This window comes from Epinephelus moara, chromosome 19 (genome assembly GCF_006386435.1).
Source record: "Epinephelus moara isolate mb chromosome 19, YSFRI_EMoa_1.0, whole genome shotgun sequence".
Classification (NCBI taxonomy): domain Eukaryota; kingdom Metazoa; phylum Chordata; class Actinopteri; order Perciformes; family Serranidae; genus Epinephelus; species Epinephelus moara.
The window spans coordinates 26822894-26836352 of NC_065524.1; the positions used below are offsets into that span (position 1 = coordinate 26822894).

The 13459-nt window shown below is 42.8% G+C and overlaps 1 protein-coding gene and 1 long non-coding RNA gene across 3 annotated transcripts in view; one reads left to right on the top strand and one right to left on the bottom strand.

The window, feature by feature from the left end:
• LOC126407079 (protein bicaudal C homolog 1-like) overlaps positions 1-13459 on the bottom strand; it is an 86081-nt gene that overhangs the window by 22043 nt on the left and 50579 nt on the right. Inside the window, exons 5-7 of the mRNA XM_050071751.1 lie at positions 12663-12821; positions 9752-9805; positions 4472-4654 (exon numbers count right to left, since the gene is read on the bottom strand). Of these exons, the coding sequence (XP_049927708.1) occupies positions 4472-4654; positions 9752-9805; positions 12663-12821 (396 nt within the window). The remainder of the gene's footprint in view (positions 1-4471; positions 4655-9751; positions 9806-12662; positions 12822-13459) is intronic.
• LOC126407080 (uncharacterized) overlaps positions 1-13459 on the top strand; it is a 70622-nt gene that overhangs the window by 14659 nt on the left and 42504 nt on the right. The window lies entirely within an intron of this gene.

Below are 13459 nucleotides of genomic sequence, written 5' to 3' on the forward strand. Positions count from 1 at the left end.
TAGCTCAACATCAGTATCGGCCGACATTTGCTTTGTTGACTGTCATCAGCCTATTAGCAAATACGATGATATTCACTGCCGGCAGTGGTGATGTTGAATAAAAGAGCAGGTAAAAGAAGGATACAATGACTGTTCTGCAAATGGACTCTGTGATACCACTGTTATCTGACGAGATGGCGAGTAGCAGCCATCGTCCCATCGTCCAGGAGACAATAGAAAACGTGTTTAGGATGAAGAGAGATCCTCCCAGCTTTGAGACGAAAGGATGCAGACAACTCACTTTTACAATATGATTGTTTTAAGCTTTCTTCAGTAAAAGTGAGCATTAGGCAAAGGTAAATAATAATGTCAATCTCATGATGTGTTCGATGTAATCACATAAAGTGTAGCTCTTGGTGAGATACTTAAATAAATACAGTTGAAAAATGTGTTAATGATGAGGAAATTATGATATATTATATATAGTAAAAAGGCTTTTTAAGCAGTTTTTTTTAAATGATGTTTTTCATGTGAAAGGTTATACAGTAAGGTTGTCTCATAAATTTGTATAATGGAATTTGTGCTCATTTAAAGGTAGAGTAATGAAGGGCTTATTTACTTAAACTGTAGATTTTTTTTTTTCCCCGGCACAAAAGGCAAATTATTAACAACAAAACTAAATTAAACAACAATATAAAAACATTGGTATTGGTACTGGCTATCAGCTATCAGCCAAACTGTTGGCGAAACATCCGTTTTGCCCCAATGGGTGTATCCCTAGTAAGTAATGTAAAGAATGTAGCTCTACATAAGTGTTAAATATTGAATTTATGAATGATTCTCTGTCAAAATCAGCAGAAGGAAGTGCACAGAAACAGCTGTTGTGCCTTGTCATGTGCAGCACATGCACCAGCTACGTCACTTTATGTTACCTCCATGTGGGGGCAAACTTGCAGAAAGAGTATGATTATTCTAACAAGAGATAAAAGATGTGATGGAGCGTTTTATATAAACTCACACTTTAAAGTGAACTGAATCTGGCTACTGTATCTGTTGTCTGTTACATAGCTAGTAGCCTACACAGAGTACAGGCTTTCCAGACTTGGTGGTCTTGAAAGGAGTGATCCAATCCAATGTTGCTTTGAAAAAGTGGCACAAAAGTAAAATGGATTAGTTGATCCTGGATAGCAAAACATGGGATTTCCTGATCCAGATCATTCTGATCCAGATTCATTTTATGAACATTTTTTTGGGGCCCTGGGGACCATGAATGTCTGTAAAAGTGTCACAACAATTTATCATAGTTGTTCAGATATTTCAGTCTGGACCAAAGTGACGGACCACCCGACACTAAAATCCAAACATGATTTTGTCTTCAAAAATCATAACACATGACTATTTACTTCAATGATATTCTACATGACAGATATAACATTCATGCTCTCAGGGCTTCAAATGATGACTATTTTCATAATTAATGCATTTATTGATAATTTGCTTGATTAATCTTTGTGTCTGCAACAGTGTGATGTCTTGAAATTGCTTGTTGTGTTCAACCAACAGCCCAAAACCCAAAGATATTCAATTTACGGTGATATAAAACAAAAACAAACACAAACAAAACAAACAAATCTTCACACTTGACAGACTTGAGCTTGTGACTGTTTGGCATTTGTGCTTGATAAATAATTCAAACCATTAATCTATTTTCCAAATTGCTGTACATGAATCTCCTGTCAAACCTCAACTTATCTTTTCAGCAGTAATGTCAACATTAATTTTACATGAGCAGCGTACAACAGTATAATAATGGGTGTAAAAATAAAAGTTTGCCACTGACGCATGATAATTGTAGGAGAGGATGCCCTGTGGGTGTAAAACTGAACTCTACCAGCAATAAAACAAAGAATATAATGGACAATTTACTGACTTCTCACAAGAATATCAAACAGTACAAATAAAATCCCATGACGTGACAAAAAAGCTGGAACAATATTTCATTTAAAGCAACAGCCAGACCACAAAAACTAATCAGTTAACGACGAGGAGCAGTGGAGCCATGTTGCCCGTTTCCCAGAGAAAACACCAGTGTTTTCTATATAACCAATGGAAACTATTGTATTTTCCACTGCATCTGCAGGCCAGTTGAACAGCCTCATTCCTCGCTGTCTCTGCTATGCCTCTGCAAGCCATCACTTGGCCCAGTAAAGTCAGTCATTTCCAGTGTGCAACGGGAATCCACACACTGCGGCCAGCATAACACAACAATCCACAGCGGTTTCTGGCAATCCTCGAAGGTACTCCAAGGGTCTCACACCACCACATAACATAGCACACATATTCCTCTAATCCTCTAGCCTTCAACTGGCATGTGGCCCAATCCCAACTGACCCCTCAGACCTACCACACGCTCAGGGCCGTGCATATGCATATACACTGTACAATGCCCACACTGACTGTACACGCAACACAGACAATGTGCACACTGACAAGCAAATCCAAATGAAAGTGCACAAGCATGCATGAATAAATGAATGCAAAGATGCCAAATGCAGTCACTGGCAAACAGAACTGATCTCCATATTGTTAACAGAGGCTCTGTAGTGCAAAAAAGTGATGTGATAGGTATGATTTGGCAGTGACGACGACTACCTGGCGAGCTTTAACTCGCCACAACTCAGATGCCGTCTGCTGAAGTGCATCTGTGTGGATATACATATGTAAAACACACAGTAAGTTTATGCATAAACAAGCTGCGGAGTGGAAACACAGTACAAAAATTATTTAAAATTGATCTCAGGAGAGACTTCTGGACATTCTGGTACAATAGCGGGGCGGTGTCTCCCTCCTACCGGAGAGCTGAACCAGCAGCTGTCCAGTCCAAGCGACCAAACATCTCTCAGCACTCTCTTGCCCCTGTGGTGCTGAAAGTAATGAGGCACTTAAAACGAGAAAAGTGAGGAACGCTGACAGTGTTGGTGGGCCTTGACGTGGTGCAGCTCTGGAAACCTTTCCTTGGTCTGTGGCTGGCCATGTAAACGGGTGGAGAAGAATGGGGCTATTAACTCAAATATTGTTACACTGAAATGACTGACAGGGCGCGCACAGGTCAGGGTTCGGTTGGTTATTCAAGCAGCTTTAACAGAATGAACGCTGGCTGTTGGGAGGGTTGAACCTGCGACCTTTATGTTTTGGTTTATGCATAATTTTGCCTCAATTTTGGGGGAAAATCCAAGGTAAACAGAATTTATAATGTTGCTCTTACTGAAACAGGAAACAGACACATATTTTTCTCTAAAATGGAAATTAGAGCATTGATACCAAAATGAACTGATGACATGATCATGTGACCGGGTTGGTCATTTTGTACTGAAGCTGTGGGCGTGTTTGGAATTTAATCCATCACTAAAGCAATTAGTCAAATGACAGAAAATTGACAATTTTGACTTGATTGATGAATCTATAAAGGGACAATTCTCCTCCAGAACAAAAAACCTGTTGAGCTATTTATCAAACTAGATTGTATGGTGTGAGTTGCCGAGTGTTGGAGATATCAGCTGTAGAGATGTCTGCCTTCTCTCAGCTTGTGGTGCTCAAAGCACCCAAGAAACACATTTGTAAAACTCAACAGCAATGTCTCTTTCCAGAACTCATGACCCAGTTACAGAAGATAATCCACAGACCTTGTTGTGAGCAGTTTCATGTAGGGACTATTTTCTTTCTGCCAAACTACATCCGCCAACCAAATCACCCTGCACAAGGAAGTGTGCATCTACTGGTAGCTCACCTAGCACCACTGAGCTAGCCAGTATTAAAGCCTCTCATTCACGGATAGATGCACGCTTCCTTCTGTGTAGTGATATGGTTAACTGGTGTAGTTCGGTGGAAAGAAAATAGTTCCCACATTTAACTGCTCACAACAAGTTCTGTGGATTATCTTCTGTAACTGGGTCATGATTTCTGGAAAGAGACATTGCTGTTTTTCAAATGTATTTTTTGGCGCTTTGAGCACCACAAGCTGAGTGCCATCTAGTTCCATTATATTAGAGAGAAGGCAGACATCTCTATAGCTGATATCTCCAACACTCGAAAACAATCTAGATTGATGAATAGCACCACTAGTGAAATGAAAATATTTGTGATTTTGGGGTGAACTGTAACAATTAATTGAGAAAAGCTGCCAAACTTTCACTAGTTCCAGCCTCTAAAATGATTCGATCCCAGACTCCTCCAGCCTTGCATGTCAAAGTATCCTTGGGCAAGATACTGAACCCCAAATTGCTCCCAATGGCTGTTCCATCAATGTGTGAGTGGGTGAATGGTTACTGAGTAGCTGGTGATACCTTGTATGGTAGCCTCGACCACCAGTGTGTGAATGGGTGTGTGTGACATGTAGTGTTAGAGTGCTTTGAGTGGTCAGAAGACTAGAAAAGCGCCACACCATTTACTCAACTATCCAATATTCACTTTCAAGTTACAAGACCCTCCTCACCTTGACGGCATTGGCGTTATTCTGTGAGCCGCGAACCACGCCGGTGGCCCTGTAGAGGCGAGTCGGGGGCTTGAAGGAGACTGTGAGGTTGTAGGTCTGTGAGATGTGCTGCACAGTGGGGGAGCTGGGGTCAGACTGCATGATGGCGGGAAGCTCAAAAGACAGCACAAGGGGGAGCAGCTCCTGCAACATGGAGGGATGGGAGGAGAGAGGAGGGAAAAGAAAGTGAAAAGACTGAGAAAAAAAACCCCCCACCATCATGCTGAAATACTGCAGTTATTTTAAGCTGGATAGCTTATCATGATGCTGCCACTGCTGCTGCCAGGAAACAGAGAAATAAAACATGTCGTGTCAGATTTCTTCACAAAATCATAAACATGCAGAGTATGGTGGCTTGTATCACATTCTGCTGTCACTCAGGCTGATTAAGACCACTTGGACACAAAGTAAAAATACAGTAATCGGGTGATTTCTTTACATGGTGTCGACTTATGTAAAGTGACACGCAGACATAACAACAGCTCCGCTAGCATAAGGTGGCAAAACTGGGCATGTAAATCTGTCAGCTCAAATAAATCCAGGAAAGTTTATCAAAATGAGGTCAGCAGTGTCAGCAATAAAAGACAGCCTTTGTTACATGATGTGTGACACAGATTTAAACATTATGACTACACAGTCATTTAAAAATTCTGCAAAGCATCAGTGGTCTATGGCCTGCTCATTCTCATACATTAATTCCAAGTCATTGAATCAAACCACATGAGCAGCAACACACATCAGCTCTCGTCATTTGTATCGCAGCAGTCTTTCAAACAAAATAGATGCAGACAGGAAGGGCCTCGCTTCATGCATACACATACTTATGCATGCATGGGAGAGAAATCACACAGGCACACACCCATACGCACACACAAGCTGAAGGGAATGTACACACACTCACAAAGAGGAGAATGAATACATACTCACACACACAGTGTTATCCAAACACTGGCTCTTGGGCAGAGCGCCACTATGGTTTTGGCTGCCAGTGAAGGGCAAGCAGCATGAATTGCTCTGACCAAAGAAATGCATCCCTGATCAGTCCCATATGCGCTTGGCCTTACATTTATATCACGTTTCAGCACTCGCTCTCAGAGGGCTTGAGAAATTTAGGTCAGCACTGAGGGAAATGCAAGAGAGGACAAGCAGAGCAGCAGGAGTCAGGCGCTGAATGAAGAATGGACTGATTTTTATGGTGGAGCTGACCTCAGCTTTTTTCAGAAAGTCTACCTGGCAGATATGAGTTTCACATGTATTCAATCTGAAAGTGCTGTTTTTTAAAAAAAAAAAGCCTCAGTTCTCCTGACATAAAGGTGAGAGATGAAGAAAAATGAAAATATCTTCGAGGTAAAGCAACTGGCCAGACCTTTCACCACCTGCCTGTCAGCTCCACCTCCAAGGGCTCAGAGAAATCCCCAGAGAATCCATCACCTCAACAACCGATGTGTTACAGGCTGAAACACATCTCCGCCCAAGAGGGCCTCAGAAATACAGTAGACCTTACAAGTCCTCTGATGTATGTCTGAATGTTGAAGGGACATTACGTTCATCGCTAATGCACCTCAGGGAGAAGGCCCAACCCCGGCCACTTCAGGAGAGATGAGGGAGGATGTGGTCTAAAGGCCACCCAGAACCAAACACACAGCATACTGTAAGTTGTTATGCACTGATGACCTCAAGAGCAAGGGGTCAAAAACTGGAATTACCCATCTTTCATTTTACAGTGTGGTGCTTTGATAAACAAAATAATACCTTTATTTAAAAAAAATAAATAAATAAAGAAGATCAACACCACTCTCCAAAATGAAAGTGGTATTAACGTTCTCATCTAATTCTCAGCAAGAATCCAAAATGTTTAACTATCCCTTAAAAGCAAAACTTTGGCACTTTGGCAACTAATGTGATCGCTAACAGTTACAAAGACACCCTTTAATCACACTCAGTCTGGACAAGCTGGTTTGTATTTGTCGACCAATCACTCTGGGAATACGCCGACCAGCCACAACATTAAAACCACTGCCAGGTGACGTGAAATAACATTGATCATCTCGTTGCATTTATGTGGATGCCACTTGAAACACATGCAGACCAAGTACACCACCTCAGGGCAACGACATGCCCAGCAGGACAATGCGCCACACTGCAAAAACTGCTCAGGATCAGCCGAAGGAGCATGTAAAAGAGCTCAATGCGTCATGGCCTCCAAATTCCCTAGATCCCAATACGTTCAGTCATCTGTGGGACGCCCCTGTACACCATAGCTAAGCCCAATCCACGGTGGGTTGTCCTTGGATTGGACTTGGCTCTGACCTGTCAAGACAGACACAGGACCTCTGGGGCTGTCCTTGGGTGTCTGGCACCAAAGCATTGGTGGTGTATCCTCTGAGTGCTGTGGGTTGTGAGGTGAGGAACTGTCACATCTCATGGATACTCAATCATATTGGGATCTAGAGAATTCGGGAGCCAGGTTGACGCTCTTTGTCACGTTCTTAGAGCCATTCCTGAGCAGTTTTTGCCTTGTGGTAGGGTGCATTGTCCTGCTGGGGGCCACTACCATCAGAAAGTGCTGTTGCCATGAGGGGTGGTACTTGGTCTGCAGCAATGTTTGGGTGGGTGGTGCATGTCAAGCCTGTGTACAGAGATGAGTCGACCAGAAGTCCATTTAATCCTATGGGAATCTCTGTGATTCCCGATGTGCCTGTGAAACTCCTCCCCTCTGTAATATTTCCGTCTGGAATTTGCCTTAAGTACATTGTACAAGTACACATCAAAAATTGAGCTTTTGCGGTGGATTTCGGAGAGACTATTTGACAATGTGCTCACTTAGCTAACAGGCTGCTAACTAGCTAACAGGCTTGTCAAGTGAGTTTGTCTGATTACAAAGAACTTGTTTATCTAGTTTGAACACACCATGAATCTGAGTAATGTCTTTCTGCTAAAATATGGTTATACAACATATACAGTCAGATTGTCATTATGACTTGTTCAGCTGTTCATATTAATTTAATTTAATTTTTAATTAAATATTTCACAAAATATGCCACGTACCTTGCAGGCCAAAGTCTTTACTTATTTGTTGCCATGCCTCATTTTATCCTGGTAATGTTCCAAGCGCATATTTCAAACTACTGGAAAAATTGACAAAACTGGCCTCTCCCCATGGCTACAGGTAGTTTCTATCAGGTTTCGGTCAAACCGTAGAAAAATGCACTTCCTTGAATTGGACACTCAAGGTATCATTCATATATTTATGGATCTACAGACACCAGTCACATAAGTGGGAACAAGGCGTCAAGCTGCATCCACATGAATACCAAGACCAAGGTTTCCCAGCTGAACATTGCATTTTGATTAGAAGATCAGTGTTTTTCACTTCACCTATCAGTAGGTTTTATGTTTTGGCTGATCAGTGTATTTTATTTGTGACAGATTGCAGTCAGTCAGGTGTCAGTGCTGATAAAGTGGACAAAGTGCAACAATCAGATGAAAAAAAAATCTCTCTAAGTGCCTTACTGCATTTGAGGAAATTGCCTCCAGGTTAAGTGATGTAGCTCATACATAATTCAAGCTATGTGTGAAAGGACTGTCTAGTCGCAAGTATTGAGTGTGTCATGGGACATAATAGAAGATGTTTGGGTACCATGGAATTAGCCGAGTATCAAGGTCTGACTCCATCAGAAGAGGCCAACTTGACAGAGAGGGAAACCTGTCTTTTGATCCACCCTCGTCATCCGCTGACTGTGTGCTCTTTGGAGGCCAAAACAATCTTTGTGGTTCTCTACAGCTTATATTATAAACCTCTTTGTACAGCACTGTGACGGTCAGTTTGGACTATCAGTTTTTTCCCACCCATAGCAGAAAAAGGTAGATGATCTGGGTTGCGGCTTGCTGCTTATGAAAACAACCACTAAGCACGGAGAGGTATGGGTATGCATACACGCCCACATACGCCAATACACACTGCGCAAAAATCCAGCATGACCTTCTCCTTTCTCTCTGACTCCATCAGACACACTTCACTCACTCAGTCATTCTCACATGCACACACAAGCCTTGTTAGTTTTGGTCAGTCCATAGTGGAGGAACGTGCTCACTGCTGCGGTGTTGAAATACAGCAAAAGTTCATGGATGTAATACTTCACACGAGCATAGAGGTCCTCCGCCCACACAGCTGAGGCTGGAGGTCGTCCTTCCAGTCAGACTGAAACTGAAGATGGAGAAGAGGCTAGAAATGGGCTGGAGACGGGCTTGCCAAAGGGGCTGAGGCTCAAGCTTGTATTTTACAATTGTTCTAGGGAAGTGGTCTGGGAATAGGTTACGAATGGTGCTTGCGGCTTAGAGGAAGCTCTGAAACTGTGCCTGGAGTGCACAATTACCTACTGTAACCCTGGAGCGCTTCCACTAGTAGGATTAGGTAGAGAACTTGGCTGTCTTGAGTCGGATGTTTTGTTTATGGAGGGAGTATTTGTTTTGAGTGATGCACTTGGGAGCCAATAAGTAAACTAAGACATGATTTCAGACTAACACATGAGCTGGAGGGGGTAAGTCAGGCTGGCTAATGAGCGAGCATGGATGGAGTGGTTCAGCGTAAGAGCAGGAGACGGGCTCTCTGAAGCTGCAGTCCAAAATTTGCCAGGCGAGTGTGGCCAAAAGCAGGGTGAGCAGGAAACAGCGTGGGTGGAGCTGTAAACATAAACTGTGGGAGCTAGCGTGGCTAGCAGGCTAACAACAGCGGTCCACAAATGTGTTAATTATACAGGGGTTCTTCAAACGCTTTGCTGTAATTAATCTCTGTCACACTGCAGCCAAGCAGCAACATCCATCCTTCTCTGCTGCTCCTATTAATTCAGCAGGCAGTTACAAGACAAAAGCATAATCAATCAATACTTCCTGGACGAGATGTCAATCCTGCCTCCTCCCTGAAAAGCAGGACACTGCAGAGCCTCAGGATTTTATGTCAAAGTTCAGTCTGATTAAACTGCTCACAGGCTCAACAGGGACGTGTGTGCAAACTGAGGCAGAGGAAGCCATATATGTATTTGGCAATAATATAATATGATGCTTTTTCCCCAACATAAAAATTGTTCAGTATTGAAATTAGTTCCAACTGTCAGAAATCTGAGCCGCGCTCCATGAAGGTCAAAACTACAAACTTACAAGCCTGCAGGGAACAAGTATTGAATGCTCAACATTTTGCGTGGTATATCCCTTTAAGACAAATGCGGCCGGGTTCCAACTTACCCTTATTTTTACTCGAGCTGCCTCCACCCCTCCTGGCTGCCCCGCAATGGACACCTGTTCACAATAAAAAGCAACATATGTAAATCAGTAAGTCAGTTCAAACCCGGTCCAAAACAAATACTGGCTTGGATCGCTGCATACGGTCGCACTTCATTTCAATGTCGAAAGGAAAATCTAGAACAAACATAATGAAAACAGCAAAAGTTTAAAGGCTTCCTCTAAAGTGAAACCTAATCCTTTTTGTGACATGTTTCCAGTTAATGTTTAATATTCTTGAACCACATCATTACAGTCACCATAAATCTAACACTGTGATTAAAACATGGCCTTCACCATGGAAGTAACTGTTTTATTTAACACAACCACTAAGATGAGAGGTAGCGTGAGTATCGTTTACATGTGAACCAATACTGGTACTGGTTCCACCAACAGTACCTTTTTTCAGAACTTAATTTTCTCTGTAATAACAAAAATTGAGTTTTTGAACAAGCTGCAGTGGTGACTTAGAGGACTAAAACACAATTCTGTTCCTCTGCTCTTTTCTAATCAAATACAGAGTTAATCTTCTGTCTCTGTCTGCCTGATTATGTCTCTGCTTGTCTAGCAGTGATTCTAGGCTATTACAAAAGTAATATAAAAAAGAAAATAGACAAGACACTGAAATTTTTGTGGCAAATCGGCACTGAAGCAATAGTTTTGGCTTGTTGGGAAGCCAGCGGCCGTGGAGCTCCGTGGGTGGCCTCCCAAAGCACCCGCCCCCCATCTGAAGGTGAACCTGGCAGTACCACGGCTGGCTTCCAGGCTTCAGTACACTTTGCGGCACTATCGCCTCTCCTCTAAACCCAGTATTCTCACCAAGATGCACTCTCAGGTAGGGCTGCCCCCTAATAGTCGACCAGAAAGGTCATTGGCCAGCAAAATTTCATTGGTCGTTAGTCGCAGAAAAACAAAAATAACAACACTGAAACTATTCGGAGCTGCACCTGGTCAAAATAAATCAAAACCTATATGACTGGACCATGTGGGAATTTAATTTGAAAGGACAGTTACAGGAAGTGTCCACGCTCAGCAGTCAGACAGGAGTCACGTTAATTTCCAGGGCTGGTACCTGTAGTTATTCCACAGGCTAGTTAATAACATGTCGGGCAGGAAATCCAAAGTGTGGGATCATTTTGAGAAGGTGAAGGACGAACCCAAGGTGATATGTAAACTCATCTTCATTGGTCGACTACAAACATGACGTATCATCTGAAACATGTCAGTAGCTACATGCCCATTAGCCCACAGTGTCATTAACAGGCGGCTCGCTCAGTGTGTGACGTGCACTTGTAGATAAAATATAGGCCTATATTAATGAAGGTTCATTAGTACGGTTTTGTATTTCTCTGTAATGTAGCACAGTGTTAACAATGTTACTGATACTATTCTTTCTCACACCTTCAACTCAAACCATTGTGTTGCCCCGCCCAAAATATATCATTTAATAATTAAATTAATATCGTAAACATGCAGCTGACTGGTCGACTAATGGCTCTAAATGGCAATTTTTGGGGGGCAGTTCTGCCCTCAGGAACCGACAATTGGCACAGATGGATTTAACGTAGGCAACTTATGACCATTGTGGAGCAAATAAAAACCTGTTTTTGGGAGCCGTCAATAAAAAAAGAAAAGAAAAGGAAAAGAGAATCAAAAATAAAGCCAGTCAATCTGGTTCGTAGGCTGCACTGTGGCATAAACAGTTGTTTATCTCTATGAATCAGCGCCGTGATAGTCTGGCGTCCGGTCCAGGGTGTAGCCCGCCTCTTGCCCAGTGTCAGCTGGGCTTGGGTTAAGAGGATAAGCGGTTTCACAAAAATCTTCTCTGGTTCCACATGAACAAAAGACGCACGTACAATACTTATATATACACACACACAAATATGTGCGGCAGCGTAGTGCTGTGAGCAGCAATTATATCTTTAAAAATGAAAGCCATTGTTCAGCTTCATGTTAGCAAACATCTGCCCTGCTGAAGTGTGCTGGAGCAATTTCCTGACTCCTACCAGCTCCAGTGAGAATGAAAGGAAAGTAGCCACCTCATTGATTTTCACGGTTATCTATATTTGCTTATCAACACCACTGCACTCCAACATGCTCTGTGGCTCAAAGGCTCTGCTGCCGTCAATAAGCTTTTGAAACCAGGAGAAGAGACAGCTTAAGGGGCCTAAAGAGGCGCCTCTTGCTACTTTCAGCCTGGACTTGCATCATCAGACTGAAGGGGTGGGACAGTTCAAGATACAGAGCACTGACAAGCTTAATGATCTACACACTGTTGGTATACCTTACTATGCAAAATCCACAATGATAAGGTTGACATCATTAAAGTAGATCTTAAAAAATAAATGAACTTGTCAGGTGCACTGTGGAGCACCTGGCAGAGATAGAAATCTGATGCCGTGCCTGGCAGTGTGCTCTGCTGAACTCCTCATACTACACTTTAATGGTAATTACAGCAGGATCCTACTGCTCTTCTATAGCGAGGCCAGCCAAAACACACCAGCTTCCTCTGGGCTGGCCAATCAAAACAGCCAGCTGAACCAACTCTCTGCAACCTGTCTGGCCTGAGACCCCGTGACAGTTAATAAATGGGCTGGAGGGCTGCGTGCATGAATCAAAAAAACATTTAGAAACAACTTAAGCTACTACGGAAGGAAATTAATTGAGGAGGGGTGACGGTAGTAAACACTCAAGGCGGCAATACACTTCCACTCTAAGCATCAATCATGCAATGTTGTGGTTCAAGAGATTAAAGCAAAATACTTGATGAGGCGAACTCTTTGATGGGCTGGCAGTAAACAGCCCACTCCACCCATCTATCTCCCACGCCTCGGTGAGACTTCACAGTGTAAATCTGTGTTGTAGCCGCACAAACCTGGTTGCTTTTCTCTGCCTGGTTGTTCCTGTTAGAGTCCGGGAAATGGATGTGGCACCCCGTCTCTTCCATCACCCTCTTGATGTTGTTGCCACCTTTGCCAATGACGTGGGAGTGCTCTGTGTGGGAGACGTCCATCTTCAGAGTTACCCTGTTACTCTAATGAGCAGAAAAGAGAAGGCTGCGGTGAGACGAGGATTGATAAGGCTTGAAATAGCTCAGTGAGTGGAGCATGGTGCAAAGAAAAAGGTGCATGTTATTATACATGTATTTAAACTTAAAAGGTCCAGTGTGTAGGATCAAAGGCATGTACTGGCAGAAATGGAATATAACAAGTATGTTTTCTTTAGTGTATAATCGCCTGAAAATAAAACTGTTCTTGTAAACTTGGAATGAGCTGTTTATGTCTACATACGGAGTGGGTCCCTGTCCATGAAGTCCACCATGTTGCACCGCCATGTTTCCACAGTAGCCCAGAACGGACAAATCAAACACTGGCTCTAGACAAGGACAATCATGTTTTTGGGTCTGCCACCATAGTTAGCAGCCCCTCTGTGATATGCGTGTTGGAAAAACTCTGATTTTTCAATGTGAAACTGCTTTATTCAGTGTTTTTACTGGTTGAAATCACTGAGTATGTTTGTTTTGGAGAGAAAGAGACCTCTGTGGATAATTCAGCTCCCATGTAAAAACCTCCTGAATCTCCTGGATCTTAAGTTATCAGAGAAGAAGTTGAGCAAACATCAGCAGGTGCTGGGCTAGTGGCCCATCTCTGACATGCCAAACAGCATTGGAGA